This window comes from Ceratotherium simum, chromosome 5, assembly GCF_057802395.1.
Source record: "Ceratotherium simum simum isolate JZ-2026a chromosome 5, ASM5780239v1, whole genome shotgun sequence".
Taxonomy (NCBI): Eukaryota; Metazoa; Chordata; class Mammalia; order Perissodactyla; family Rhinocerotidae; genus Ceratotherium; species Ceratotherium simum.
Window position 1 is genome coordinate 32,164,328 of NC_141904.1, and position 27,324 is coordinate 32,191,651.

General features: G+C 35.1%; 1 protein-coding gene and 1 pseudogene across 8 annotated transcripts in view; one reads left to right on the top strand and one right to left on the bottom strand.

Annotated features, from left to right (window-relative positions):
• The window catches only part of SLC4A7 (solute carrier family 4 member 7), a 113,433-nt gene that overhangs the window by 56,832 nt on the left and 29,277 nt on the right, over nt 1–27,324 (bottom strand). For 7 of the 8 annotated variants that reach the window (XM_087430650.1, XM_087430649.1, XM_087430647.1 and 4 more), the window contains exons 2-5: nt 16,189–16,270; nt 11,672–11,818; nt 7,537–7,675; nt 6,810–6,970 (exon numbers count right to left, since the gene is read on the bottom strand). In XM_087430650.1, coding sequence (XP_087286776.1) covers nt 6,810–6,970; nt 7,537–7,675; nt 11,672–11,818; nt 16,189–16,270 — 529 coding nt within the window. Of the gene's footprint in view, nt 1–6,809; nt 6,971–7,536; nt 7,676–11,671; nt 11,819–16,188; nt 16,271–19,199; nt 19,221–27,324 lie in introns of those variants that run through there. The other variant, XM_087430645.1, reaches the window with a different exon arrangement.
• LOC147916994 (dnaJ homolog subfamily C member 9 pseudogene) lies at nt 16,540–17,897 on the top strand (annotated as a pseudogene).

Consider the following 27,324-nt stretch of genomic DNA (forward strand, 5'->3'; position numbering starts at 1 on the left):
AAGATATAAAAAAGAACCAATCAGAAATGAAGAATACAATACTGGAAATGAAAAATTCATTAGAGGGACTCAAAAGCAGAGTAGAGGATACAGAAGAACGGATCTGTGAGCTGGAAGAAACACTAGAAGAAATTACCCAAGGTGAACAGGTAAAAGAGAAAAGAATTAAAAAGAGTGAGGACAGTCTAAGGGACCTCTGGGACAACATCAAGCGCACTAACATCCGTGTTATAGGTGTCCCGGAAGGAGAAGAGCGAGACAAGGGGGCAGAGAATCTATTTCAAGAAATAATAGATGAAAACTTCCCTAACCTAAGGAAGGAAACAGACATCCAGGTACAGGAAGCACAGAGAGCCCCAAACAAGATAAACCCAAAGAGGCCCACACCAAGACACATCATAATCAAAATGTCCAGAATTAAAGATAAAGAGAGAATCCTAAAAGCCGCAAGAGAATGTCAAGTTACATACAAAGGAAACCCCGTAAGGCTATCAGCTGACTTCTCAGCAGAAACCTTACAGGCTAGAAGAGAATGGCATGATATATTTAAAGTGCTAAAAGGAAAAAACTTACAGCCAAGAATACTCTACCCAGCAAGGTTATCATTCAAAATGGAAGGAGAGATCAAAATTTTCCCAGATAAGCAAAAATTAAAGGAGTTTGTCACCAAGAAACCAGTGCTACAAGAAATGTTAAAGGGACTGATTTAAGGGGAAAAGAGAAGACCACAAATAGGAAAAATTATCTATTTCCATGATTAGAACGTAATGGATACAAATACACAAAAAAAAGGTTAGATATGATATCAAAAACATAAAAGGAGGGAGGAGGGGAGTTAAGTGTACAGCTTTCAGACAGAGGTCAAACTAAAGTGACCATCAATTCTGTATAGAAGAAGAAAGGAACAGAGAAGGACTACTAAAACACTGAGAAAAAAAAAAAAAGTTAAAAAAATGGCAGTAAGTACATACTTACCAATAGCTACTTTAAACGTCAATGGACTAAATGCTCCAATTAAAAGGCATAGGGTGGCTGACTGGATAAAACAGCAAGACCCATATATATGCTGCATACAAGAGACACACTTCAGACCTAAAGACACTCACAAACTAAAAGTGAAGGGATGGAAAAAGATACTCCACGCAAACGGCAATGAAAAGAAAGCTGGGGTAGCAGTACTCATATCAGACAAAATAGACTTTAAAACAAAAACTGTAAAAAGAGACAAAGAAGGGCATTACATAATGATCAAGGGAACAATCCACCAAGAGGATATAACACTTGTAAATATCTACACACCCAATGTAGGTGCACCTAAATATATAAAGCAATTATTAACAGACATAAAAACAGAAATAGACAGTAACACAATAATAGTAGGGGACTTTAACACTCCACTTACACCAACGGACAGATCATCCAAACAGAAGATCAATAAGGAAACACTGGCCTTAAATGACACACTAGAACAGATGGACCTAGTAGATATATACAGAACATTCCATCCAAAAACCGAAGAATACACATTCTTTTCAAATGCACATGGAACATTCTCCAGGATTGATTACATATTATGCCACAAAACAGGTCTCCATAAATTTAAGAAGATTGAAATAATACCAAGCATCTTTTCTGACCACAACGGTATGAAACTAGAAATCAACTATAGGAAGAAAATCAGAAAAGCCACAAATACGTGGAGATTAAACAAAATGCTACTGAACAACAACTGGGTTAACGAAGAAATCAAAGAAGAAATAAAAAAATACCTGGAGACAAATGAAAATGAAAATACGACATGCCAGAATTTATGGGATACAGCAAAAGCAGTTCTAAGAGGGAAGTTTATAGCAATACAGGCCTATCTCAACAAACAAGAAAAATCTCAAATAAACAATCTAACAATGCACCTAAAGGAACTGGAAAAAGAAGAACAAACCAAGCCCAAAATCAGTAGAAGAAGGGAAATAATAAAAATGAGAGCAGAAATAAATGAAATAGAGACCAAAAAACAATAGAAAAAATTAATAAAACCAAGAGCTGGTTCTTTGAAAAGGTCAACAAAATTGACAAATCTTTAGCTAGACTCACCGAGAAAAAAAGAGAGAAGGCACAAATAAGTAAAATCAGAAATGAAAGAGGAGAGGTTACAACAGACACCTCAGAAATACAAAAGATTATAAGAGAATACTATGAAAAGCTATATGCCAACCAATTCGACAATCTGGAAGAAATGGATAAATTCTTAGAATCAAACAACCTTCCAAAACTGGATCAAGAAGAAGTAGAGAATTTGAATAGACCAATCACCAGTAAGGAGATCGAAACAGTAATCACAAACCTCCCAAAAATAAAAGTCCAGGACCAGATGGCTTCCCTGGTGAATTCTACCAAACATTCAAAGAAGACTTAATACCTATCCTTCTCAAACTCTTCCAACAAATTGAGGAGGGGGGGAAGCTCCCTAACTCATTCTACGAAGCCGACATTACCCTGATACCAAAACCAGACAAGGACAACACAAAAAAAGAAAATTACAGGCCGATATCACTGATGAACATCGATGCAAAAATCCTCAACAAAATAATAGCAAATCGCATACAACAATATGTTAAAAAGATTATACACCATGATCAAGTGGGATTTATTCCAGGTATGCAGGGATGGTTTAACATTCGCAAATCAATCAACGTAATACACCACATTAATAAAATGAAGAATAAAAATCACATGATCATCTCAATAGATGCAGGGAAAGCATTTGACAAGATACAGCATCCATTTATGATAAAAACTCTGAATAAAATGGAATAAAAAGAAGGAAAGTATCTCAACATAATAAAGACCATATATGACAAACCCACAGCTAATATCATCCTCAATGGTGAAAAACTGAAAGCCATCCCTCTAAGAACAGGAACCAGACAAGGATGCCCATTGTCACCACTCCTATTTAACATGGTACTGGAAGTCCTAGCCAGAGCAATCAGGCAAGAGAAAGAAATAAAAGGGATCCAAATTGGAAAGGAAGAAGTGAAACTGTCACTATTTGCAGATGACATGATTTTATACATAGAATACCCTAAAGAATCCACCAGAAAACTTTTAGAAGTAATAAACGAATATGGTAAAGTTGCAGGATACAAAATCAACATACAAAAATCAGTTGCATTTCTGTACACTAACAACGAAGTAGCAGAAAGAGAAATTAAGAATACCATCCCATTTACAATTGCAACAAAAAGAATAAAATACCTAGGAATAAACTTAACCAAAGGGGTGAAAGATCTGTACACCGAAAACTATAAAACATTTCTGAAAGAAATTGAAGAAGACACAAAGAAATGGAAAGATATTCCCTGCTCTTAGATTGGAAGAATTAACATAGTTAAGATGTCCATACTTCCTAAAGCCATCTATAGATTCAATGCAATCGCTATCAAAGTTCCAACAACATTTTTCACAGAAATAGAACAAAGAATCCTAAAATTTATATGGAACAACAAAAGACCCCGAATAGCTAAAGGAATCCTGAGAAAAAAGAACAAAGCTGGAGGGATCACAGTCCCTGATTTCAAAATATACTACAAAGCTATAGTAACCAAAACAGCATGGTACTGGCACAAAAACAGACACACAGATCAATGGAATAGAATCGAAAGCCCAGAAATAAACCCACACATCTATGGACAGCTAATCTTTGACAAAGGAGCCAAGAACATACAATGGGGAAAAGAAAGTCTCTTCAACAAATGGTGTTGGGAAAACTGGATAGCCATATGCAAAAAAATGAAAGTAGACCCTTACCTTACACCATACACAAAAATTAACTCCAAATGGATTAAAGACTTGAATGTAAGACCTGAAACTGTGAAACTTCTAGAAGAAAACATAGGCAGTACGCTCGTCGACATCAGTCTTAGCAACATCTTTTCAAACACCACGTCTGACCGGGCAAGAGAAACAATAGTAAAAATAAACAAATGGGACTACATCAAACTAAAAAGCTTCTGCACAGCAAAGGAAACCATCAACAAAACGAAAAGACAACCTAACAATTGGGAGAAGATATTTGCAAACCATACTTCTGATAAGGGCTTAATCTCCAAAATATATAAAGAACTCATGCATCTCAACAACAAAAAAACTACCAACCCAATTAAAAAATGGGCAAAAGACCTGAACAGACATTTCTCCAAAGAAGATATACAGATGGCCAACAGACACATGAAAAGATGTTCAAAATCACTAACTATCAGGGAAATGCAAATCAAAACTACAATGAGATATCACCTCACGCCCGTCAGAATGGCTATAATTAACAAGACAAGAAACACCACGTGTTGGAGAGGATGTGGAGAGAAGGGAACTCTCATACACTGCTGGTGGGAGTGCAAACTGGTCCAGCCACTATGGAAAACAGTATGGAGATTCCTCAAAAAATCAAGGATAGAACTACCATATGATCCAGTTATTCCACTGTTGGGTATTTATCCAAAGAACTTGAAAACACCAATTTGTAAAGGTACATGCACTCCTGTGTTCATTGCAGCCTTATTCACAATAGCCAAGACTTGGAAGCAACCTAAGTGCCCATCAAGGGACGAATGGATAAAGAAGCTGTGGTATATATACACAATGGAATACTACTCAGCCATAAGAAACGATGAAATCCAGCCATTTGTGACAACATGGATGGACATTGAGGGTATAATGCAAAGTGAAATGAGTCAGAGGGAGAAGGTGAGATACCGTATGATTTCCTTCATTAAGTAGTAGATAATAACAACAATTAACAAACACATAGGGACAGAGATTAGATTGGTGGTTACCAGAGGGGAAGCGGGGAGGGAGGAGGGTGAAAGGGATAATTCGGTACATGTGTGTGGTGATGGGTTGTAATTAGTATTTTGGTGGTGAATATGATGTAATCTATGCAGAAATAGAAGTACAATGATGTACACCTGAAATTTTTACAATGTCATAAACCAATGTTACTGTAATAAACAAAAAATTTAAAAAAAATAATAATAATAATTTCTATTTGACTGAATATTCAATAATATTGGCTTCCTAAGAATTTTATTCCTAAGTATTTTATTGCTTCACCTCATATTCTTCCCCAAAATGTAGAATAATATCTGGACTCATTCATTCAATCATTGAGTACCTATTATGTGTCGGGAATATAGCAGCTAAGTAGGCAGATCAAATCTCTGCTCTTACCCTTCCAGAGGTAGAAAAACCAATGAGCAGATGAATAGATGAAATATCATGAAGTAATAAGTTCTAGGAAGATGAATATTTCAGGTTGTGAGGTGGGGTGTGGGGAATCAGGAGATTGGTGGCAATGCTATTTTATACATTATTGTGGTGATTGCAGACTATTTTTAATTTATAAAGTATATATAAATATTTTTAAACAGTGCCACTAACTTGAGATATAAAGAGTCAAGCTTTCAAATCTATTATAATTACTCTGAAAGAAAACTGGAAGGGATCAATTTAACAGGTAAACCATAACATTAACACAATGACTACAGGCTACCGTAATACAAGTAAATGGTGGATTATACAACATTTACAAAAATATCACATTGTATTTGTGATAATTGCAAAGCCAAAGTAAGACTCAAATGTCCAAATTCGATATTCCTAACCCTGAATTAAGGTTAGGGTTTTTCAGTCATTCATATAAGAGAAGAAAGTAAGGACTTTAATAATCTGAAGACCTGCAGCACCTGGTCAAATTGAACAATCTGGTAATATCAAAGTATTTCTAGCCTGAGAAATTATAATAAATTTATGATTCTCTTGAAGATCAAATACTATAGATTTTTTGGTTTTCCATGGGAGCAATCTATAACGGTAGTCACACTATCAAATTCATTACCACTGAACTTGATTTTAGTTTTTAGCAATTTTAGTTAATGGCCTGATAGCTTTACCATAGCTGTCTTTTTCCACTTTCTACCTCCAAAGTATCCTTCAAGTTTCTCTCTCCTTCATTTCCACTGCTACTACCTACCACAGTTCAGGTCATCATCACTTCCTGCTTAGACTACTCTTCGAAGAGAGTAACTGGCCTACCTGCTTCTAACTTCTTCCTAATCCAAAGCCACCCTACCTATTCTTGCCAGAATGATCTTCCTGACACATATCTAGATCACACTATTCTCCAAATTAAAAATCATTGAGAGCCAAAATGCCTACCAAAGAAAATCTAATTTCTTAACCCAGTAATTCAAGGCTAGTCACAATCCATCTCTAATTTATCTTCCCAATATATCTCCTAACTACTATTTAAGAAATCTATGTACTCACATGGAACCTACTTTCCTGAGATTCATACCTATCTATACTTTCCAGATGTTTTTTCACTGTCTTTCTCCTCTTTAGAATACTTTCTCTTGTACCATCTGCTCCTTGTTCCCATGTGTTCAAATTCTATGAATAACTTGTACAGTTAACGTATTATGTGGATCCTCCCCAGATACCCTGGTCCAGAAAACAAAGAAACAAAAAGCTCTTTCCTCTGCATATTCAGAGAACAGACTCCATATCCTGCTTATGGTACTAATCATTTTCTTCTTGATACTATAATGTCTGTCTAATTTAATCTTCTAGACTCCAAACGTATCAAAGACAACAAGTGTTATTTATATGTCTACTCCTCATATTGTCCTGTACAGAATGGAAGCTTGACCATTAGTTGTTAAATCAATTGTCTAAAATTCTACTCTATTTCCTTATTTATCTACCTCTAATTTCAGTACAACTTAAATTAAAAACAGTCAATTTGCCATAACCTGCTATTTCATCTAGAGTGCTTGCTCTCATATCCAGCATGACTGTTCCATTTAGGATGCAACTTCTTAGTTCAAAAAGACTGTGCAAAGAGAGAGTTGCCACATAAGGTTTACTCCATCGGTCACCGCCATCTTCAACATCCTCTTCAAATTTCAGCCATCTGAAATGTATAACAATAAAAATATTTTATAAATAATGACAAATTCATTTGCTTATTTTAATACGATAAATATAAACTTGTTCTTTTAAAGAGAAACAAATATAACCACCACGAAAACAAAATTTGGCTACAAACACATTTTTACCAACTAGGCTAATAGTCTCCAATATCTAGAGTCACAAGTTACCTTTGTAGTTCCTCTCTCTATTCCAGCTAACACAACAATAAGTCTACAAAAACAAACTATGGAACTTGGTAGTTTCCACTTCTAATCCTCTTTTAAACATAAAATATGCAAGATTTTGATTTTTCAAATTTGTTTCTCTAATTAAAGACATTAAAATCTACAATAACATAATTCCTTTTGTGTTATGTTAAATTATTAAAGATTCAAGCAAACAAATTTTGAGAATAAAGAGAAAAACTAAAGGTAAAATTTCCAGACATGAGGAAATTCTCTGCTCATTGTTTAAAAGCACTGGATAGCTCATAAAATCACTTTTATAGTCTCATTATAAAAAGAAATCAAGTGAAGCCAATTAAACACTCAGACTCAGTATTATTACCTGGCAGTTTCTTTCCATTCATACTCTTCTCCATCTCTATAACACAATTCATCCATTTCCGTGAAGAGATCATGGGGAATGTGCTCTTCATCATCATCTTCGGTACCAAGGATGAACTGAACTCTCTGGGATGGTGTGTCTTAACAAAATAAAAATTTAAATGCACTCAAAATTTTCCTCAATTCCTTGAAAGATAAATTCACAGTTTTGAAAGTGCAATGCTTTTGTTATAAATAAAGATATTCCATCAAAATTCTTTTATTATTCAAATACTGTAATTCTGGAAGGAAACAAGGACCAACAATCCAGAAAAAGAGAGTAGCACAGAAAGATCACCTCCACAGACAAAAAAGAAAAATTATATGTTAAAAATAAACAAGTCAAACTAATCTTATAATTAACTGATGTAAAAACAAAAATAGGCAACATCCAAAAACATGGAACACTATGCTTAGACATAACTTTTCCTCTCTAAAAAATACATGAAAATGTCAGATAAAATAGAACATTTAAAAATATGTAATTAATAGGTAGCTAAGTTCAAGAGTGAAAAAAGAAAATCCCCAAGTTCCAAAAAATGATGAGGAAACTCCGAACTAGGGGTATACAGAAACTGACTTTTCCTGTTATCATGGAGAAGCAAAACTCTGTCAGCTGAGGTTAGGGAGGTAGGACAAGTCACTGTAAAGAATAGATATCCCACTCATGGCATCTGAATTTAAACTACCTATGTGGTACAGGATCCCCAAACAGGGAAATTAACATAAATTCTAGTCCAGGACAGTTGAATGCCCTAGGGACCCCATATAAACACACAAGCAAACAACTACAAGCATCAATTAAAAACAAAATCAAGTTCTGTTGAATATAAGAGATGAAGTCAAACTCAAAATTTACACCTAAGTAAACAAACATCCAGGCACTTGTAGGTGCAACAAACAGGGATATTAGAAGAGGTTAGAGAGTAGATTAGAAGGAATTATTAAAGAAGACAGATCTGAGGAAATTAGACAGACTGCATCAATGACAAAGAAGAAAACAGAAAACACAAAAGGTTAAGAGATATAAAGAACAGAAGAAGAAAGTTGAACAGGAAAAACCCCAGAAACAGGAAAATATAAAGAATGGGGGAGAGGCAATAGAAAGATATGTCTGAAACTTTTCCAGTAAGTATATGATATGGGTCTTCATATTGAAGGAATACCCTGAGACCTATGCAAGACAAACACAGACATGCTGTGATTGAACGTCCTAACATTTTGAACCTTTCAACATTTAAGTCTTGCACACCTTTTGTCAGACTTATCCCCAAGTAATATTTTTGGTGCTACTGTAAGTGGTATTTTTTATTTCAATTTCTGATCATTCATTGCTACTATACAGAAATACATAGAAATATAATTGATTTTGTATCCTACAACCTTGCTAAACTCGCTTAGTTCTGTAGTTTTGCAGATTGCTCAGGATTTGATACACACATGATCCTATATCTGTGAATAAAGACAATTTTACTTCTTCTTTTGTTACCTGTATGCCTTTAATTTCTTTCTTGACCTTATTACACTGGCTAGGTACTCCAGTATAAGGACTAATTGCTGTAAATTTTCTTCTAAGCACTGCTTTAGCCGCATCTAAAAAATTTCAGTAGGGAGGGAGCCCTCACTTTGCACAGTACCATGACCTAAATGAAACCTGTGCATTTTAGAAGCGTGTCCTCACTTTGCAAGATTTTATCTCAGCTACTGCCCGTACTGTGTTTTTATTTTCATGAGTTCAAAATATTTCCTAATTTCTGTTATGACTGCTTCTTTAACATATGGGTTATTGAGAAGCATCTTGTTTAATTTGCAAATATCTGGGGATTTTTCTTGATATCTTTCTAGTTTAATTCTATTGTGGTCAGAGAATATATTTTCAGTCTTTCTAAATGTACTAAGACTTATTTTATGGCCTAGAATACAGTCTTTCTTGGTAAATGTTCCATTTACACTTATAAGGAATGTGTAGTCTGCTATTGTTGGGTGCAGTGTTCCACAAATGTGAATAGCAATCTGACTGATAGTGTTAATCAGGTCTTCTATATCCTTACTGATTTTTTTGTTTACTTGTTCTCTCAATTACTGAGAAAGGAGAGCTGAAATCTCCAACTATAATTGTCGATTTATCTCTTTCTCCTTTCAATTTTATCAGTTCTTGCTTCATGTATTTTGAAGCTGTTTATACATGCATATACATTGAGGATTGTTACATCTTGGTTTCAGCAATTTGATTTTTATGTGCCTTTGTGTGGTTCTCTTCATGTTTCTTCCCCTTGGGTTTTGTTGAGCTCCTTGGATCTGTGAGTTCAGAGTGTTTATTAAATTTGGGAATTTTGCAAAAATTGTTTCTTCAAATATTTTTTTCTGCCACCCTCCTTTCTGGCACTCCAATTATACATATGTTAGACTACCTGATATTGTTCTACACACTACTGATGCTCTGTTTATTCATTTTTAGTTTTTCTTCTCTGTTTCATTTTGGATAGTTTCTATCATTCTGTCTTCAAAAATCACTGAAAATGAAAATGAAATTGTTTTTTTTTTCTGTAGTGTCAAGTCTTCTGTTAATCTTATCTAGTGTATTTTTCATTTCAGATATTGTATTTTTCATCTCTAGAAGTTCCATTTTGGGCTTTCTTATATTTTCAATTTTTCTCCTCATCAATATTTTCCTCTATCCTCTTGAACATATAAAGCATACATATTATAGTTGCTTTAACATGCTTGTTTTCTAATTCCATCAACTCTGTCATTTCTGGATCTGTTTCTATTGATTTCTTTTTCTCTTGGTTATGGCTCATATTTTCCTACTTCTTTATATTTCAAATAATTTATGTCTGTCAGATACCATGAAATTTTACATGGTTAGGTGCTGGATTTTACTGTATTTCTTTTAGTAGTATTATACTTTGTTCTGGCATGCAAATACTTGAAATCTCTTTACTTCTTTCAAGACCTGCTTTTAAGAATTTTTAGAGCAGATCCACGGCAGCCTTTAGTGTAAAACTAGTTAAGACCCATTACTAAGGCAATACCCTTCTGAGACCTCTATCCAATGCCCTGTATACAAGGTCTTTTCATTTTGACTGATGGGAACACATCCTATCCCCAGTCTTAGGTAAAATCCAGGTATTACTTAGCCTGCTGCTCTTCACAAAAACTTTCCTTTAGCATAGCACACAAGTGCCTAGAGGAGTACAGCTCACATAGCTTTGCTAAAATGCACACACTAGGACTCATGGTGCAGAGATGGCCGTGTGGGCCCATGATGTCCTAAAAAACCAATGATGCCCTGTAAGTCAACTAAGTGTAATTTCTGTTATGACTGCTTCTTTAACCTATGGGTTATTGAGAAGCATCTTGTTTAATTTGCCTAATTTGTCTAAGAGTCCTCCTCAGGTTACACAGCTATTTTTTCTGGCTCTCGCTTTTCCCACCCAAGGGCCACTTACATCCACACTACCAATGTTTATTATCTGATAACATTCTCTTTCCTCTACTATATGCCTTTTTTCTTTCTGATTTCCTGTCTATTGGTATGTCTATATTTCTGTGTTTTCAAAGAAAAATCGTGTCCTTCTATAGACAAAACTATCAAATCAGAGCACTCTTTTTTGCACAGATAACCAAGTAATCTAGCTTAGTGAATAAAATCTTCTGGCCAAAAAGTGTGTTTAAAAATGAAAAAAAATTTTCAATCTCTTCCAGGAGCCTGAAGATTCCAGACATTTGTTCACTGCATATGTAAGTAATAAAATATATGACAGAGCAAACATATAAGAGAAAAGGAAATAAAACCCTACTGAATTGAAGTTTAAGCGCCAAGACTCAACTTTTACGATGCAAAGCCTGGAATACGATGAAGAAAACAAAGCTCCTTACTTTTTTCAGTTACCCCAAGTAGATCTTAACCTCTAAACTAAATATTTTTCTTGTAGAAAAAATATCCTTTCTTCAATTAGTATTTCTCAATGCATATAATATGTCTAAATTATTGCAGACATAGAATTTAAAAAAGGAAATATTCAATGTTTAAAAAAAAAGCTTTCCAGGAAAGAACTTGAAATGGTTAATGAAGAACTAGTGTTTTCTCTTACCATAAGAAGGAGATTCCCGTCCATCTTCTTTATCTGATTCTTTATCTTTTCTTCTCCGGTGGTGATGTTTGTGTCCACGATGCCTATGACGCCGACGACTCTCTTTACTAAACGGGACATGAACACCAATATATACAGCTCGATGACCTAGCAAAAAGTTTGGAAACATATTACTGGTTTTCCGATAGGGAAAAAAAGTGATATACACAAAGCATACCAAAATTTACTTTGATAAAAAAGAATTACATATAAGCTCATATAATTAACAATGCTAGTCTCCTGTTACTTCTCTTATTTTACAGAGCTATACAGTGTTACACCAAGGGCTAATACCATTGACTGATAAATACACTAGATATACAGGTTACTAGTGTAAGCATTAGTTTGTAAGTCTAAAAACATATTCTGAGAAAGAAGAGCTTGGCCTGCCTGAAATCATACAGTACGTAGACATAAATTTATTCCATCAACATTTTGGCCAATCCTAGCTAGTAGAGGTCATTAAGAGATACGCTTTAATGATGATTAAATACTTCAAAATCAATATTCACAAATAGATATTTGTAAATATTTACTACTTTTCAAAGCTTTGAAAATCTCAAATCAGCAAGGTCCAAATTACTGAGGGCTACATTACATGTAAATGGTCCAAATATTCCAATTAAAGGGTAGGAATTGTCAGACTAGGGGAAAAAAGCAATACAGTAAGGTTATCATACACTTTTTTTTTTTTTTTTTTGCTGAGGAAGATTGGCCCTGGGCTAACATCCATGCCCACCTTCCTCTATTTTATATGGGATGTCGCCACAGCATGGCTTGACAAGTGGTATGTCAGTGTGCACCTGGGATCCGACCCGGCGAACTCTGGGCCGCCAAAGCAGAGCACGCGCGCTTAACCGCTACGCCACCAGGCCGGCCCTGGGTTATCATATACTTTTAAAATAGAAAAAGCTACTGCTGATGTTTCATTATCCTGAGTTTACATTCTGACCAACAAAACAATTAGGAAAGGGAATCTCTGCTTTTGACCGCTAAATGAAACTGAATCAGGGAACTAGACAGCTAGCAGCACTATGGCAAATACTGAGAGGCAGGTACTTGATTTTTTAAGGAGTTTAAATGAGGTTCCTATCTAAGCTGTATTAAGTGAAAGGGGTCATGGACTACAAGTTTAACTAATTTGCAACTTTTGAAAACCATCTGGCATAGAGGTGCTTTTTGCCCTTATGTACAACATAAAAAAGTAATATGCTGAAATAAGAGCAGTTAATGACATTCTTTCCTAATAAAATCCATAAGATGGTAAGAAAATAAATAGCTCAAGAAACTCAAGATCTTCATCTTGAGTGGATAAGATTTGAAAGTATAGTCAATCTTCATTATTTGTGGATTCTGTATTTGCAAATTTGCCAACTCACTAAAATTTACTTGTAGGCCCAACATCAATACTCTTGGCAATTTCGCAGTCATTTACAAACACGCACAGAGTAGCAAAAAACTTGAGTTGCCCAATGCCCACGTACCCAACTAAGGTTGAAAAATGTAACACTGACTTTTTGTTTCAGTTGCCAACAGTCACGTGCCATGTAATGATGTTTCAGTCAACAACGGACCACGTATGGGTGGTCCCATAAGATTGGTACCACATAGCCTAGGTGTATAGTAGGCTATACCATCTAGGTTTGTGTAAGTACACTGTATAATGTTGGCACAAGGACAAAATCACCTAACAACATATTCTCAGAAAGTATCCACATCGTTAAGCAACACATGACTGTATATTAGTATCAGTAACATAAACAATTACCTTTCAAACTAAAAGAGGACTAGACCTACGGAAACACACTAAACTAAAATCAGTTGTTTAAACATCTCCCAATACCCTGCACTCTATCTAGTACATGGTAAGTACTAGATAAAGAATTACAGAAATTAAATATCAATTATTTGAAAAAATGTTACTAGAAAATCCCAAATTTAAAAACCAATTATATAGGGTTTCTTTTGGGGATGACCGAAATGTTCTGGAATTAGAGAATGGTGATAGTTGCACAACATAGTAAATATACTAAAAAATGATAAATTATACACTTAAAAATAGTGAATTTTATGTTTTGTGAATTATATCTCAATAAGAAAAGTAAAAAAAAACAACTATAACAAAACTCAGTGATCTTACAATTTTTTTTTTTTAAGGAAAATTAGCCCTGAGCTAACATCTGTTGCCAATCCTCCTCTTTTTTGCTGAGGAAGATTGGCCCTGGGCTAACATCGTGCCCATCTTCCTCTACTTTATAGGGGATGCTGCCACAGCTTGGCTTGATAAGCAGTGCGTAGGTCCGTGCCTGGGATCCGAACCCACAAACCCCGGTACGCCAAAGCAGAGCACACGAACTTAACCGCTACACCACGGCCCCAACAATTTTATTTTAATGAAACTATTCTCTTCTAAACACAAAAGAATAGTGGAAATTAAAGAGTCAAATTCTCATCACTGTACACTGGGAATTACAAAGTTGTTGCTCCAATTAGTACTAATGGGTTTTGGCACACAAGCCCCAGTGCACCAAAACAAAAATAAATTCTATGAGTTTGCAATTTAGAAAGACTAGATAAATAAGAATATGCTAGAATCCAAAGACTGGGAGATCAAACCTTACTGTTTTTTCTGCTTTCATTTTTGCCCTTAGTGTTCTCTGTTAGAATTTTTTTCTTTCCTTTTTCTTTCAAATTTACTTTACTCCATCAAAGGCCTCTTCAGTCAAACTCGGAGATAAACAATCTCTCCCTCAAATTTGATACTGAAATTTAGCTATGTACAAAGTATGCAAAGCTAAGGGCCATGGGGTAACCACGGGAAGCCAAGGAACACTGTCAAGTGCCTCTCTTCATGTTTTAGGTCACATATATTTGAGGGATGACATTAAATAGTAAGTGATGGATAAAATCTATCACTGTACATTTGAATTAATAAAATTATTGCTAAAAATTTTAACTATCCTAGTCCCCGTAATTCACAGAATTTAACCACAAGCTTCTAGGTAACTGAGGTTCTTTCTAGAAGCCCTAGTAAGCCCAGACTTTTAAAGTCAATTTTAAAAGAGAGAGTTTTTTTTCATCTCAGAAAGTAAATGTGGACAACATTTGTGTCTCTTTTCATCTTCTTTTTAAAAGCAAAAGATTAATGGCCCCATATGGTACCAGCTTTCACAGAAGACTTTAACTTAAGAATGTAGTTCTCAAAAAGACCCAAATATAAGTCTATCAAAACATTTGCCATGAACACCACCTTAACCAAGTGTTCAAGGTTAACCTCACCAATAATAAGTCATGTTGATATCATATGTCCACAGATATGATACACTGAAAAGAGTACATCACTTTTGTGGTATGCTCCCCAAATATCCATAATCTCAGTCTGTTCATATGATAACATTAGCCAAACCCAAAGTTAGAAACTTTCTACGAAGTATCTAACCACCACTCTTAAAAAATGTCAAGGTCATGAAAAACAAGGAAAGACTGAGAAACTGTCACAGATTAGAGGAAACTAAGGCGAAATGACAACTAAATATACTACAGGACCCTGAACTGTTCAACTGGATCTTGGAACAGAAAAGGACATCAGTGGAAAAGCTAATGAAATCTGAGTAAAATCTGAAGTTTAGTTAACAGTATTATACCACTGTGAATTTCCTCATTTTCATAAACTTACGATGGTTATGTAAAATGTTAACATTAGAAAACGCTGGGTGAAGGGTATACAGGAACACTCTGTACTATCTTTGCGTTGTAAAGATAAATTTACTCTTCTGTAAATCTAACATTATTTCAAAAGAAAAAGAAAAAAAAAAGCCATTTGCCAGGACTACTTCTGGCTTAGGGAAGATAAGTTTGGCAAATAACTCATTTGCTCCATAATTCTATGCTGAGGTTATTATAGCATTTTAAAAGGCTGATGTAACAGATCTATAAAATGAACATTTAGATGGCAACTAGTGATAACTGTGGCTTATTAGTCTGGCACTCTAGTTTGCTCATAATACAAATTACCCAGCCTGCTAGAAATGAAAAAAATAAAAGAACTAACTGATTTTATAACTGGCACTTCAATTTTCCAAGTTCAGTAATGGTAACCATCAGTGAAGTTTGAAAAGCATTCTGAAATCTATGTTTTGCCAATACTTTGAACAAAGAGTACATAATCAGGGAATGTTCTATGTGCGGATATAGGTAGCAGTTACATGGGTGTTTGCAGTATTATTATTCTTTAAATTGTATTTAGAAAAGTGTTGAACACTCTTCTAAATGTACGCTCTACCTCACAACAACAACAACAAAAAATGTTTCAACAAATAATAGGGAAAACTTAAAGGACACTAACAAACATTCATTAGTAATTTACCCCCCTACCATAAGTTATTTTAAACAAACTTATTTTCTAGTTCTTTTTTTTCAAACGATGTTCACAGTTGAGCTAGTTTTTAAAAAGCTTAAGTTATTTTAAACAAACTTACTTTCTAGTTCTTCTTTTTCAAACTTGGTATTCACAGTTGAGCTGGTTTTGCCAAGATCCACAACAGCTTCTTCATCGTGACCCTAAAAAGAAATTATTCTCATTCAGTCACGAAATCAATATATACTGAGGACCTGCTAATAGGTGTATTATTTGAGATAGCCAATAAATATTAACAGATTGCCTTCCTCTCAAAGAATTAATTTCTTATTCTAGCTAACTGCATTCTTTTTAAAATACGCTTATAGGCTTTTTGGGTTTTTTTTAATCCACAGAAGACCATTCAAAAATCTCATGTAAGAATTAAGGTGACAAAGATTTTTAATTGGTCTTCTATGGAAGTTACTAAGTAATGGGTAAATATATTCACTTCAACAGAAAGACCCTCCAGATCAGAAATTAAAGAAAATCTGTGGTGAAGGTGACCCTTAGATATTAATATAGAATGCTTTCTTTCTTGTTCTTTGCTCTCAGGTCCTCTGATTAAAAGGAACACTTAACTCAGCTATACTGGACTAGATTGCAGTTAAATATAAAATTGTTAAAACTGAGTCTACAGACTTAACACGTAGTACCACTCTCACTCATAAATTAACCAAGAACCAACCAAAGTTATAAGAACTTTTTATTTCTCTACAAAGTAAAAGCCAGGCCAAAATTGAATCTCTAAAGAGATTCTAGCTTTGAGTTGTGAAAGCCTACCTTTATAATTTTGTTCCCTTCTTCAGCTCAACAAAAAGACTAGACATATTTATTGTAAAATACTGCATACACTATTTTTAAAAGAATAAAATTTTAGCTTTAACTTTCCTTCTCCATTTCTAATAATTTTCAAAGGAATATTATAATACTCCTCATTAACTACTTATCATGAACTTATTATGCACAAGATTCTGTGCCACAGATAGAGACAGATGAGCAAATTCCCTTTCCTCAAAACGTCTTCTATTTGAGCTGTAGCTCACTCTGGACCCTTGCCCAGCAAGGGTCTGCTGGAGCTGTGCAAGGAAATATTCGGCCTCACCGACCTTTACCATCGCTGGGCAGCATAAGGCCTTGAACCTTGTACAATACGACTACCACAAGATGTCCCCACAGGTGCACCCCGACTAGATGGCAAGGATGACAAGGAAGACGCCACCTCCACTTCCAGTTCCTCAGGAAAGTCTATTCCATTTTAAGTGACCAAGACTAGACAGCACTGTACAATGAGCAGGGAATAGCAGACAAGGACTCTGCTGTGCTCAACCAAGCCCAGGTCCTGAGGAAGAGCTGGCTGATATTCAGCAGGCCTAACTGAAATTCAAGGGTGACATGGATCAGCTCACAGAGTCTGTGCTGTGTGGGCAGTACACAGAGGAACCCAGAATATGGAACCTCACTCAGAAAGCCATTCACACCGGAGAGGTCCAATCTTATCATGCTTTTGTCAAAGAAGCAAAGCTAAAGATGAATACAAGGAAAAGGATGGCCCAGGAAGAGGCTAAAGAACCAGAAAGGAGCAAGAAGAGCCTGGGGCTCGAAGCAGTGGATGACCTGAAACCAGTCATTCAGAGCAAGCAAAAGGATGGACAACAGGAAATGGACGCTGTTCTGGAAGGAAGCAAAGCACTACAAACCTTCCACGGCAGGAGAGGAAAAAAACAACTTTCAAGAAAGAAAAGAAATAATCTCATTCATTCTCTTCGAAGGTCCTTACGCTTTAATTGATACCCTTGTAGGCAACAGAGACAACTGGAGATGAGAGAATTAAATAACAAAAAAATAGTAATATTAACATTAACCACAACATTGTTAACACTCTAATGAATATCATTTTTCCGGAATGAAGTTACTTTTTTATCCATCCGATTATAGTATTTTTCAAATTCTCAAGAACATAAACACTCGTCCATTCTCGTTTTCTTTGTGGTTGCTCTTATGGCCCCACATCTCCTCTAGCACTCAGAACAATAAACCAGAATGACAAGTAACGTAGTTAGCTTCTTCCCACTTTCAATGTCCAAGCATACACCAGAGGACCAGTTTGTTTTAGAAAGGATCAAATAGGAGGTTGGGTAAAACGATCTTTTAAAGTCACCTCCAACTTTTGATGATCTAAAATATCATACTTCAGTGTATACAGAGTAGATTCATATACAATTGTTCCTTGCTATCCAAGCTCCCAGTGTCCAAATTCTCATAACTTAAAACCCAGAAACTAAATCAATTTTATTGAATTTTCAAAAAATTCCCTGCTATCCAAACTCACATTTGCTACCCAAAACTCAGAACCAGATCCAGTATATTAAGGAAATGCATATCTCTTGATATCCAAACTTACTTACTTTTTTTTTTAATCTCATAAAAATGTTGATTTGGGGGTTATATTACAGAAAATGGTTTCCGGTATGACACAGGTTTTTCGTTTTTGTTTTTTTTTTTGCTATTACTTTGTTATTACTTTTATTTATTTCTTTATTTTCACCATTTAATTTTTTTTCTTTTTTTTTATTGCAGTAACATTGTACAAATTTCAGGTGTACATTAGGTGTACATTATACTTCTATTTCTGCATAGATTACATCATGTTCACCATCCAAATACTAATTACAACCCATCACCACACACATGTGCCTAATCCTCCCTTTTGCCCTCCTCCCTCCCCCAAACTTACTTTCTGAAGGTTAGATATCCAAACTGTAGAATCGAATAGATTTGGATATCAAAAGGTACCCAGATATGACTCTGAAGGACTGGTGTTCAGTTTAATATAGGAAACTCAGAGAAGCTAAACGACTTGGTAAGGCTCCTTATTTAAAGGAGTGGGAAGTAGGTTGTGTAGACCACGAGACATTTTCATATGATGGAATAAGTAAGAAGACCGACAATAGCATGTACAGTTGATCAAACAGCCTCGCAGCAGTCATACACACTTAGTAATGAGGAAAGGCTAAAGTAGGAAACAAAGACACAAAAACAGACACAAAAAACCCAAAAAAGTACAAGAATGAATAATTAATGATCACTAACCATTAAGCATGTCATACTCTAAAACCTTTAGCTTTCCTCCAATGAGTTCACGTCATTTAGTCCCTAAGCATGCACAGGTCCAAAAGATAAGCTGTCTCCTAAATAAAAGACGTGGAAGTTGCATTAGCTGAAGAGGGTAGCATACTGTGTATTCTAAAAGGGATTAACTGCTCCCATTCTAAACTATCATTTAGCCCGAACCACTGACAAGATAGGAAGGAAAACAATACACTTATATCAAACCCCTAAACAAAAAAAAACCTTTTATTTCTAAGCAGATATACTTACATGTTTAGATGTACTAACACTAATCAGCTAATACTCAAAAATAGCTTAAGTTGGGCAATCTCACAATATTTATTTATTTAAAATACACATACTTTATGACCTCTAAACATCTATCATAGAAAAATACTCCCAATATATGCAAAAAGTGGCATGTTAAAAAAAGGATGTCCATCAGCACATCCTCTCATGGTCCATCCAGCTTGCTCCCATTAGATACTCTCGATGAAGACTTAAGTAGTCATTTAACCTAAAGCCAAGTGAGGATATTATTTTCTTGTTATTGTTTGGGTTTTCAACGAAAACGTTTTCATGTGTAACTTGTAGAATAAACTAGTCAAAATGTTAAAAGTCTAAAAAATTGACAATACTAGCACTGTAAAAAGAAAGGGAGGGGAGGAGCATCTGCACCTCTCCCTTCTCTTAAAAACATTACTTAGCTTTTCAACAACTGTGAAACATGAATCAGAAAGGCAGTCTGCTACAAATGCAAATATTAAGTAGGCCACACAAACCGGCCCTTGACATATTACAAGTAATTCAACAAAGTGTGCAGGGTGCCTTTGGCTATATACTGAAAATCTCTTAGAACAAAGCCATTGGTGTTTCAAGGGGCCAATACATTTCTGAAACAAATATACTTCATTTTAAATCCTATTATTTGAGGATAATGCTTTAAGTCATATTTCTAAATACAGAGGAAGTTAATATACTATATAGAGTAAATTTTTATTTGTGTTCTTTTTTAAAGTTTACACAAAAAATATATGTACATATTAAACACTTGGAAGGCTAAACACCTAATTGCTAACTAACCCTGTCTCATTCTGATGACTTGGAAAGCACTGGGGAATAACACAGACACTCACATGTGTTTAATTTTTTGTTACAACAAACATGTTTTACTATTAGTAATTTAAAAAAAGAATAAATCCAAATTTCAATCTGTTAATATGTCAGTTGTTTTTAAATTTACATTTGGAAAAAATTCTTCCTCATTTTTTAACTCTAAGAATATAGTGGAAAACTAAAAATAGCAACAGCAAAGAGCAATCCCTGACATCAAAATGTTTTCCTTCTCAACCTCAGATGAGTGAGTGACACAAGCCAGTACTTAAAAAGCCTACCTAAAATGAAATAAAGCCCAGGCACCAGGAAAACTCAAATGTATGGAAGAATAAAAAGGCACCCAAAATATATCAATACAAGACTGACTCACTCTGTCTAGGTAACTATTACAACCACTCTATAACAAAGAAGACAATAGATTTAAGAATTATCCCGTGCTCCGCTACTGGCAGCCCTTCGGATCCCGGGCGTGCACCAACGTACCGCTTCTCCGGCCATGCTGAGGCCGCGTCCCACATACAGCAACTGGAAGGATGTGCAACTATGACATACAACTATCTACTGGGGCTTTGGGGGAAAAAAAAAGGAGGAGGATTGGCCATAGATGTTAGCTCAGAGCTGGTCTTCCTCAGCAAAAAGAGGAGGATTAGCATGGATGTTAGCTCAGGGCTGATCTTCCTCACACACAAAAAAAAGAATTATCCATATAAGATCATAAAGTTTAAATTCTCTGTATATGAAATGACCCATGTACATGGTATTTGTTGCAGCTTGTAATAGGAAGACCGGAAACAATCCAAGGGTCCCTTAATAGAGGAATGGCTATGCATCCAACAGAATACCAAGCTACTGAAAAAAACGAGGACATTCTCTACATACTGGCATGGAAAATATCTAATTCCTATTATAAAATGAAATACACACAAGGTAGAGAACCACATATATAGTATGCTACTTTTTGTAAGTGTAAGAAACTCCCCAGAATAGGAATATTTGAATTTGCATAATGAAACACTGGAAGGACACACAAGAAAATAGTACGACTGGTTACCTCTGGCAGTAGAGATAGACATCTGGATTTATTATTTTTTATACTGCTTTGATTTATTTTAACCATGTGAATACAGAGGCAGACTTAGGTATGCAACTGTTTGAAAGCCACTTCACCTGCCTTGGTCCTCCAATACAGAGTGTAATCCCCACCTGAAAGAGCTATGGGATGAGACGCTATGTGCAAGTGCCAAGCACAAGCGCATAACCCACAGAAGATGACCACATTTTTACCAAATCTGAATAAGGAAACTATTCCTTTTTTTTGGGGGGGGCTTTTTTCTTTTTTGAGGGGAAGATCAGCCCTGAGCTAACATCTGCCAATCCTCCTTTTTTTTTTTTTGCTGAGGAAGACTGGCCCTGGGCTAACATCCATGCCCATCTTCCTCCACTTTATATGGGACGCCTGCCACAGCATGGCCTGACAAGCGGTGCGTTGGTGCGTGCCGGGGATCCGAACCAGCGAACTCCGGGCCGCCACAGCGGAGCGCACGCACTTAACCACTTGCGCCACCGGGCTGACCCCCATTTTTCTATAAAAGTCTTTCTCATCTACTATATATCTTTAAAACTAGATTAACTAGAGAAGTTTTACGAGTACAGAAACAAATGCCTGCTAATTTCCTAATTACAACTGATGTGAGGATTTAAAATGTATCCTAAAACAATATTATGGTTGTACAGGAGAATTATTCATAAGAAATGCATACAGAGTGTCTAGGATGAAATGCCAAGATGCTGCAACCAACTTTCATAAAGATCTAAAATTGTATTAAGAGATTCTATGATATATTATAAATTCAGACACATCTAGAAAATGTGTTGAAATTCAGCTTCCCTTGCCCTATGCTAGAGATGCTGATTCAGCAGGTTAAGGTAGAGCCTAAGCATCTGTATTTTTACTAACCACCTTCCTTCAGAAAACAAAATGTACATTCCAACTCACAAGAAAATACTGTAAATAAAAGTAAATACTGTAAATAAAAGTAAATACTGTAAAGTTACCATACACTTTCACTGTAACATAAGAAATTCTAAATCTATAGTGTTCTAAAAGTTGATTTGTATGCCAGACTATTTTCCCCAAGATGCCCAGGGCAATCTACCCAAGTATATAAATAACAATGTTGTCCCCTCAAAATAAAAGTTTTCTCCAAACAATCCCAATTCCCAATCCTATCCCCACCTACCACCAATAGTTGAACTTAAATATTAGAAAAATTTAAATTTATGGGCAAAGAGTTTAAGACTAAGGCAAATAATCTTTTCTAATCCACTTAAAGGGAAAAATCATCAATGACTACTGTTTCATAAAATCAAAAGCCAAAGAATGATATTCATAATTTCTAAAGAACTCACTTGGCATGTTTTTGATCCATTCATTACTCCAAAATAAGCAGAAGAGACGTAAAAGGTATATGGAAAATCATTGCAAATTTAAAACTGCAAATTTTAAACTCAGGCAATCATGTGACTCTCACAGAAAAAGTTTAAAGCCTTGGGAAAAATGCTTTGTCACCAGACAGACGGTGAACTGGACAGATTCAGACACTGGAACAAAAAGCTTCAGAAATTTTTATTTCAAATACCATGGTTAAAACTAAAGACAATTTGAGTTCTCAAAAGTTTCAAAGGGAAAAAGTGAAGAAATCAAAGAACCAGGCCGGCCGCGTAGCGCAGCGGTTAAGGGTGTGCGCTCCGCTTCGGCGGCCCGGGGTTCGCAGGTTCAGATCCCGGTCACACAGCGACACACCGCTTGTCAAGCCATGATGTGCCGGCGTCCCATATAAAGTAGAGGAAGATGCGCAGGGATGTTAGCCCAGGGCCAATCTTCCTTAGCAAAAAAGAGGAGGATTGGCATCAGATGTTACCTCAGGGCTGATCTTCCCCACAAACAAACAGAAAAGAGAAATCAAAGAATGTAAGAGAACTCAATGAGGTATGAGGCATAAACTGGCAAGTCACAGCCTCCAATAATGAAGAGGACTGCTAGAGACACTTGATTGTCAGATGATTCCTTACAAGGCACAAGTCATGGACAAATGGAAAGCCTCATTAGGGTTCTATCTGAAATTACAAATCACAAATATTTATTACACTATTTCTATGAGGAGAAGCATTCATTCCAACCTCTAATTCAGTACATACACACCAAAAAACCTATAGGAATTACTTATCTTAGGGTTATCAAGTTTATATAAATTTATTAACAGCAATTAGGATAATAAAAATCTATTTCCAAAATGGGCTTATTTTAAAACTATCTCAACTTTATTAGTAATTAAAAAGTAAAGAAAAGCACAGGCATTCTGCACAAAAGGGAAAAAGCAGACACACAAAGATTCAGTAGATGTTTTTCAGCAAAAGGTCCAGTAAGTGTTCTGTCAAGATCCCCCATCTTCAGTCAGCATGGGGTTAGCATTAGCTGGGTTCTGCTGCATTTTTTTCTACTGAAAACCAACAGGAGAGAGCCAGGAAACCCCTCAGCAATATGGTCTGTTTGCCTATTCTTCCCCTGTTCCCCACGAATCAATGGACCATGAAAGAAGTCTCATTTCCTTAAAGACTAGGAATTAAGGAACTCATCCATTCATTCGACAAATATTTACTGAATGCATACTACGTGCTGAGCATTATTTCAGGTACTGGGGATACATTAGTGAATGAAAAACTATAATATAATCCAATGTCCATTTTACAAGTTAATTTACAGCTAAGATATGGCTCCCCATGATAAGAAATCCAGAGGTATATGAATTCTCCTCTCCACTCCTAATGAATAAATAAGACATCACAGACACATAGGTATGGATAGGTTTTACTTTTCCAGTTCAATTTTCTCATATGCACACACATACGTACACACACCGAGCTTAGGTGACTTGCTTAAGATCACACTGTTTGTTAGTTGGTGAAAGAACTAAAATTAAAAGCCAGGTCTCTATAGAGTCCCAGTTACATGGATTCTTTATCCACTAGACAATAGACCAAGGTCACTGTAATACATGCTGAGAACACACGGTACTTTTTCTTCATAGTATTTATTAAAACTTGTAATTACATATTTACATAACTATTTCCTTAACTGTCTCCCAGCCTGAACAATAAGTTCCAAGAGGAAAGGGAATCATGTCTGTTTTGCTCACCCCTGTATCCTCAGCATCAAGCAGGGCCTGGCCCTTAGTAAGTTCTCTAATAAATACTTGTTGAATGTTGAGTATGTTTCAAAGCACAAGACATTTAGCTAAAAATTTATATTGGATCCACTTAAGGACTTCTTATGAACACAATTAAAGCTCAAACATAGAAAGGTATTCAATATTTTGAAATTTAATAAATCAGTTTATATATGAAAAAGCCCAGCATCAACACATGATAAAATCAAAGGTCAATTCACAAGTGGGAATTCCCAGCAAAATAAAACAAATCTAGTTTTGTTTGAAACAGGTTTTATAACCACACACCACATTTTACTAATTCCTCTCATAGTCATTTATCCTGCATGAAAAAGCAAAATCCGTAATTTGTATTTTTCTTGGTCAAATGATCAAAAATGAGACTTTAATATGCCAAAGGCATAACATTAGAGGGAAAAAAGAATGTTAAAAGATTATTTAACAATATATTCATAAACCTAGTCTAATATCGTTTTTCGACACCTGAGGTTTACAAAATCCATTATTAAAACAGCATCAGAAGACCCTATCACAAATTAATTTCTTCGTTATATAAAACATATGGCTACAGCCCACAAGTAACACTTCCCACAAATTATAATTATTAACCATGTAGAGTAATTTCACAGTTGTCAAATACTTAAGTTTAGCTTCAAAACATACTTAACCATTAAGACAAAGTGATTTTTTAAAGTAATAACTAATCAAAAAACTAATTTTATAGAATAATAAAGATGCTACAAACATTGCTAACTTTACACAAGGATTTACTCTTCTCAGCAGATGACTTCCACAGCCAAGGACACAGAGGATGATACTATTCTAAGCCAGTGCTAATAAGCCTGACATTTTTTCAAGCTTCACTATTAAACTCTGAAAGATTCAAATCTGTTTGTAAATAAAACACAAGATCATAACTAGGTACATACAGGTAACTTCTTCTCCAGGTGAAATCTTGCCATAGTAACATATAAATGCCTTGTTTTTGATAACGTAATGCAGAAAGTCCCTTGAAGATTCCAGGGACAGTGAGTACATATCTGATTTAGGTCACTGTGCTTTACACAGATGAACTCTTCTAAGTTGCTTTTATGGTACAGCCAATCACTGTCTTCTAAGTTACCTAATCTTCCAGGCTAATAACTACAACTTATACAGGGTAACAGCATAAGAGATTTGGAAAGTAATATACACATTTAGCTATAACGGAAAATACCAGAAGAGGAATGTAGCAACCAGTTTTCAACTGAAACCTTTCTGTAACATTAGTTCAAAAGAGAGCATACTCTAAGGATATATGTGGATGGGTGTGTGAGTGAGTGTGTGTGTGTGTGTGTGTGTGTGTGTGTATCTCAGAGAATAAATTTTCAACAACACAGTCAGTTAAATCTAGCCCTTTCACTTAATTTCAGGAAAGATCCAAAGATGTTTTCATCTGAAGAGCATTTTGCTTTTTTATCATTACTATATTTATACCAACTTATTGCAACTATATTAATAACAGTATTAATAAATGATATTATGGTTTATAATTAGCATTTTAACCAAAAATTAAGTATTCATACGGAAAGGGCTGAAAGAGAAAAAGGAAATGAGCAGCTCTCCTCCAACTTTTGGACTCAAGATCTCTTTACACTCTTTCTAAGAATTATTAAAGACCTCAAAGGGCCTTTGTTTATACAAGTTTAACATCTATAATTACCATATTGGAAGTAAAACTGAGAAAACTTTAAAATATTTAAATTCATTTTAAAAAATAATAAAGCCATTACATGTTAACATAAATAACATTTTAATGAAAAGTAACCATTTCTAAAAACAAAAAATCTAGTGAGAAGGATGGCTTTTACATTTTTGTAAATCTCTAATATCTGACTCAATAAAAGACAACTGGATTCTCATTACGACTTCATAATCAATCTGATGTGATTTATTTGGTTGAACTATACGAAAAAATCCAGGTTCACACAAATACTCTGTTGGAAAAGGGAGGAGTGTTTTAATACTCTTTTCAGGTCACTGTGGATATTCCTCTTTGATACTTCACCAAACTCAACAAGTAGTCATTTTTTAAAGGTTAGTTTGCAAAGAGGAATCAAACTATTTCAAATGAATGTTCTGTACATTGTGCACTTTGAATGGATCTCTCACCCATTTGTAAAAGATATATTCACTGGGTATTAGAGCTTTTCCAAATTTCACATTTCATTATACAATTTTTAAAAAATCACATGTTAGTATCATCAATAATCCCATTAGATAAGTTCAAGTGTTGAGAAACTGTCAAAGTCAGACTAGCAGACACAAGTTTTCAAAAATTCTAATTTTCTCATGAAAGCTAGACTTATTATCATTGGTAACAAATACTAACAGTTGTTTTTTCTTGAAGTGACAGGCTCACTTCATTTCTTTCTAAGGAAATATCTGTCAAATGTCAAATCGGAATGTCTGTCAGTTGTTCAAGTAAAAACAGTGTTTCATGAAAAAACCAGCTAGTTGAGTTCACAATTCAAGCAATCTCACAGTGCTTTTTCTCCCAACAACCATTGTACTTTGGTATGTAGCAGAAATGTTTTTATGCATACTTCCTATTTTGTCACTCAAACCACGTGTACTCAAAGGCTCAAATTTAATAAAATAATTAGTTTGTCCTGCTTCATCAAAGACATTAAATGAAAATTTTTGTTTTGTTTCTTTAACTGAGAGTACCTACTACTGCTGTTTGGTGCCTCTGCCTTATTGTGTACTAAGGCACCAGTAGTTTC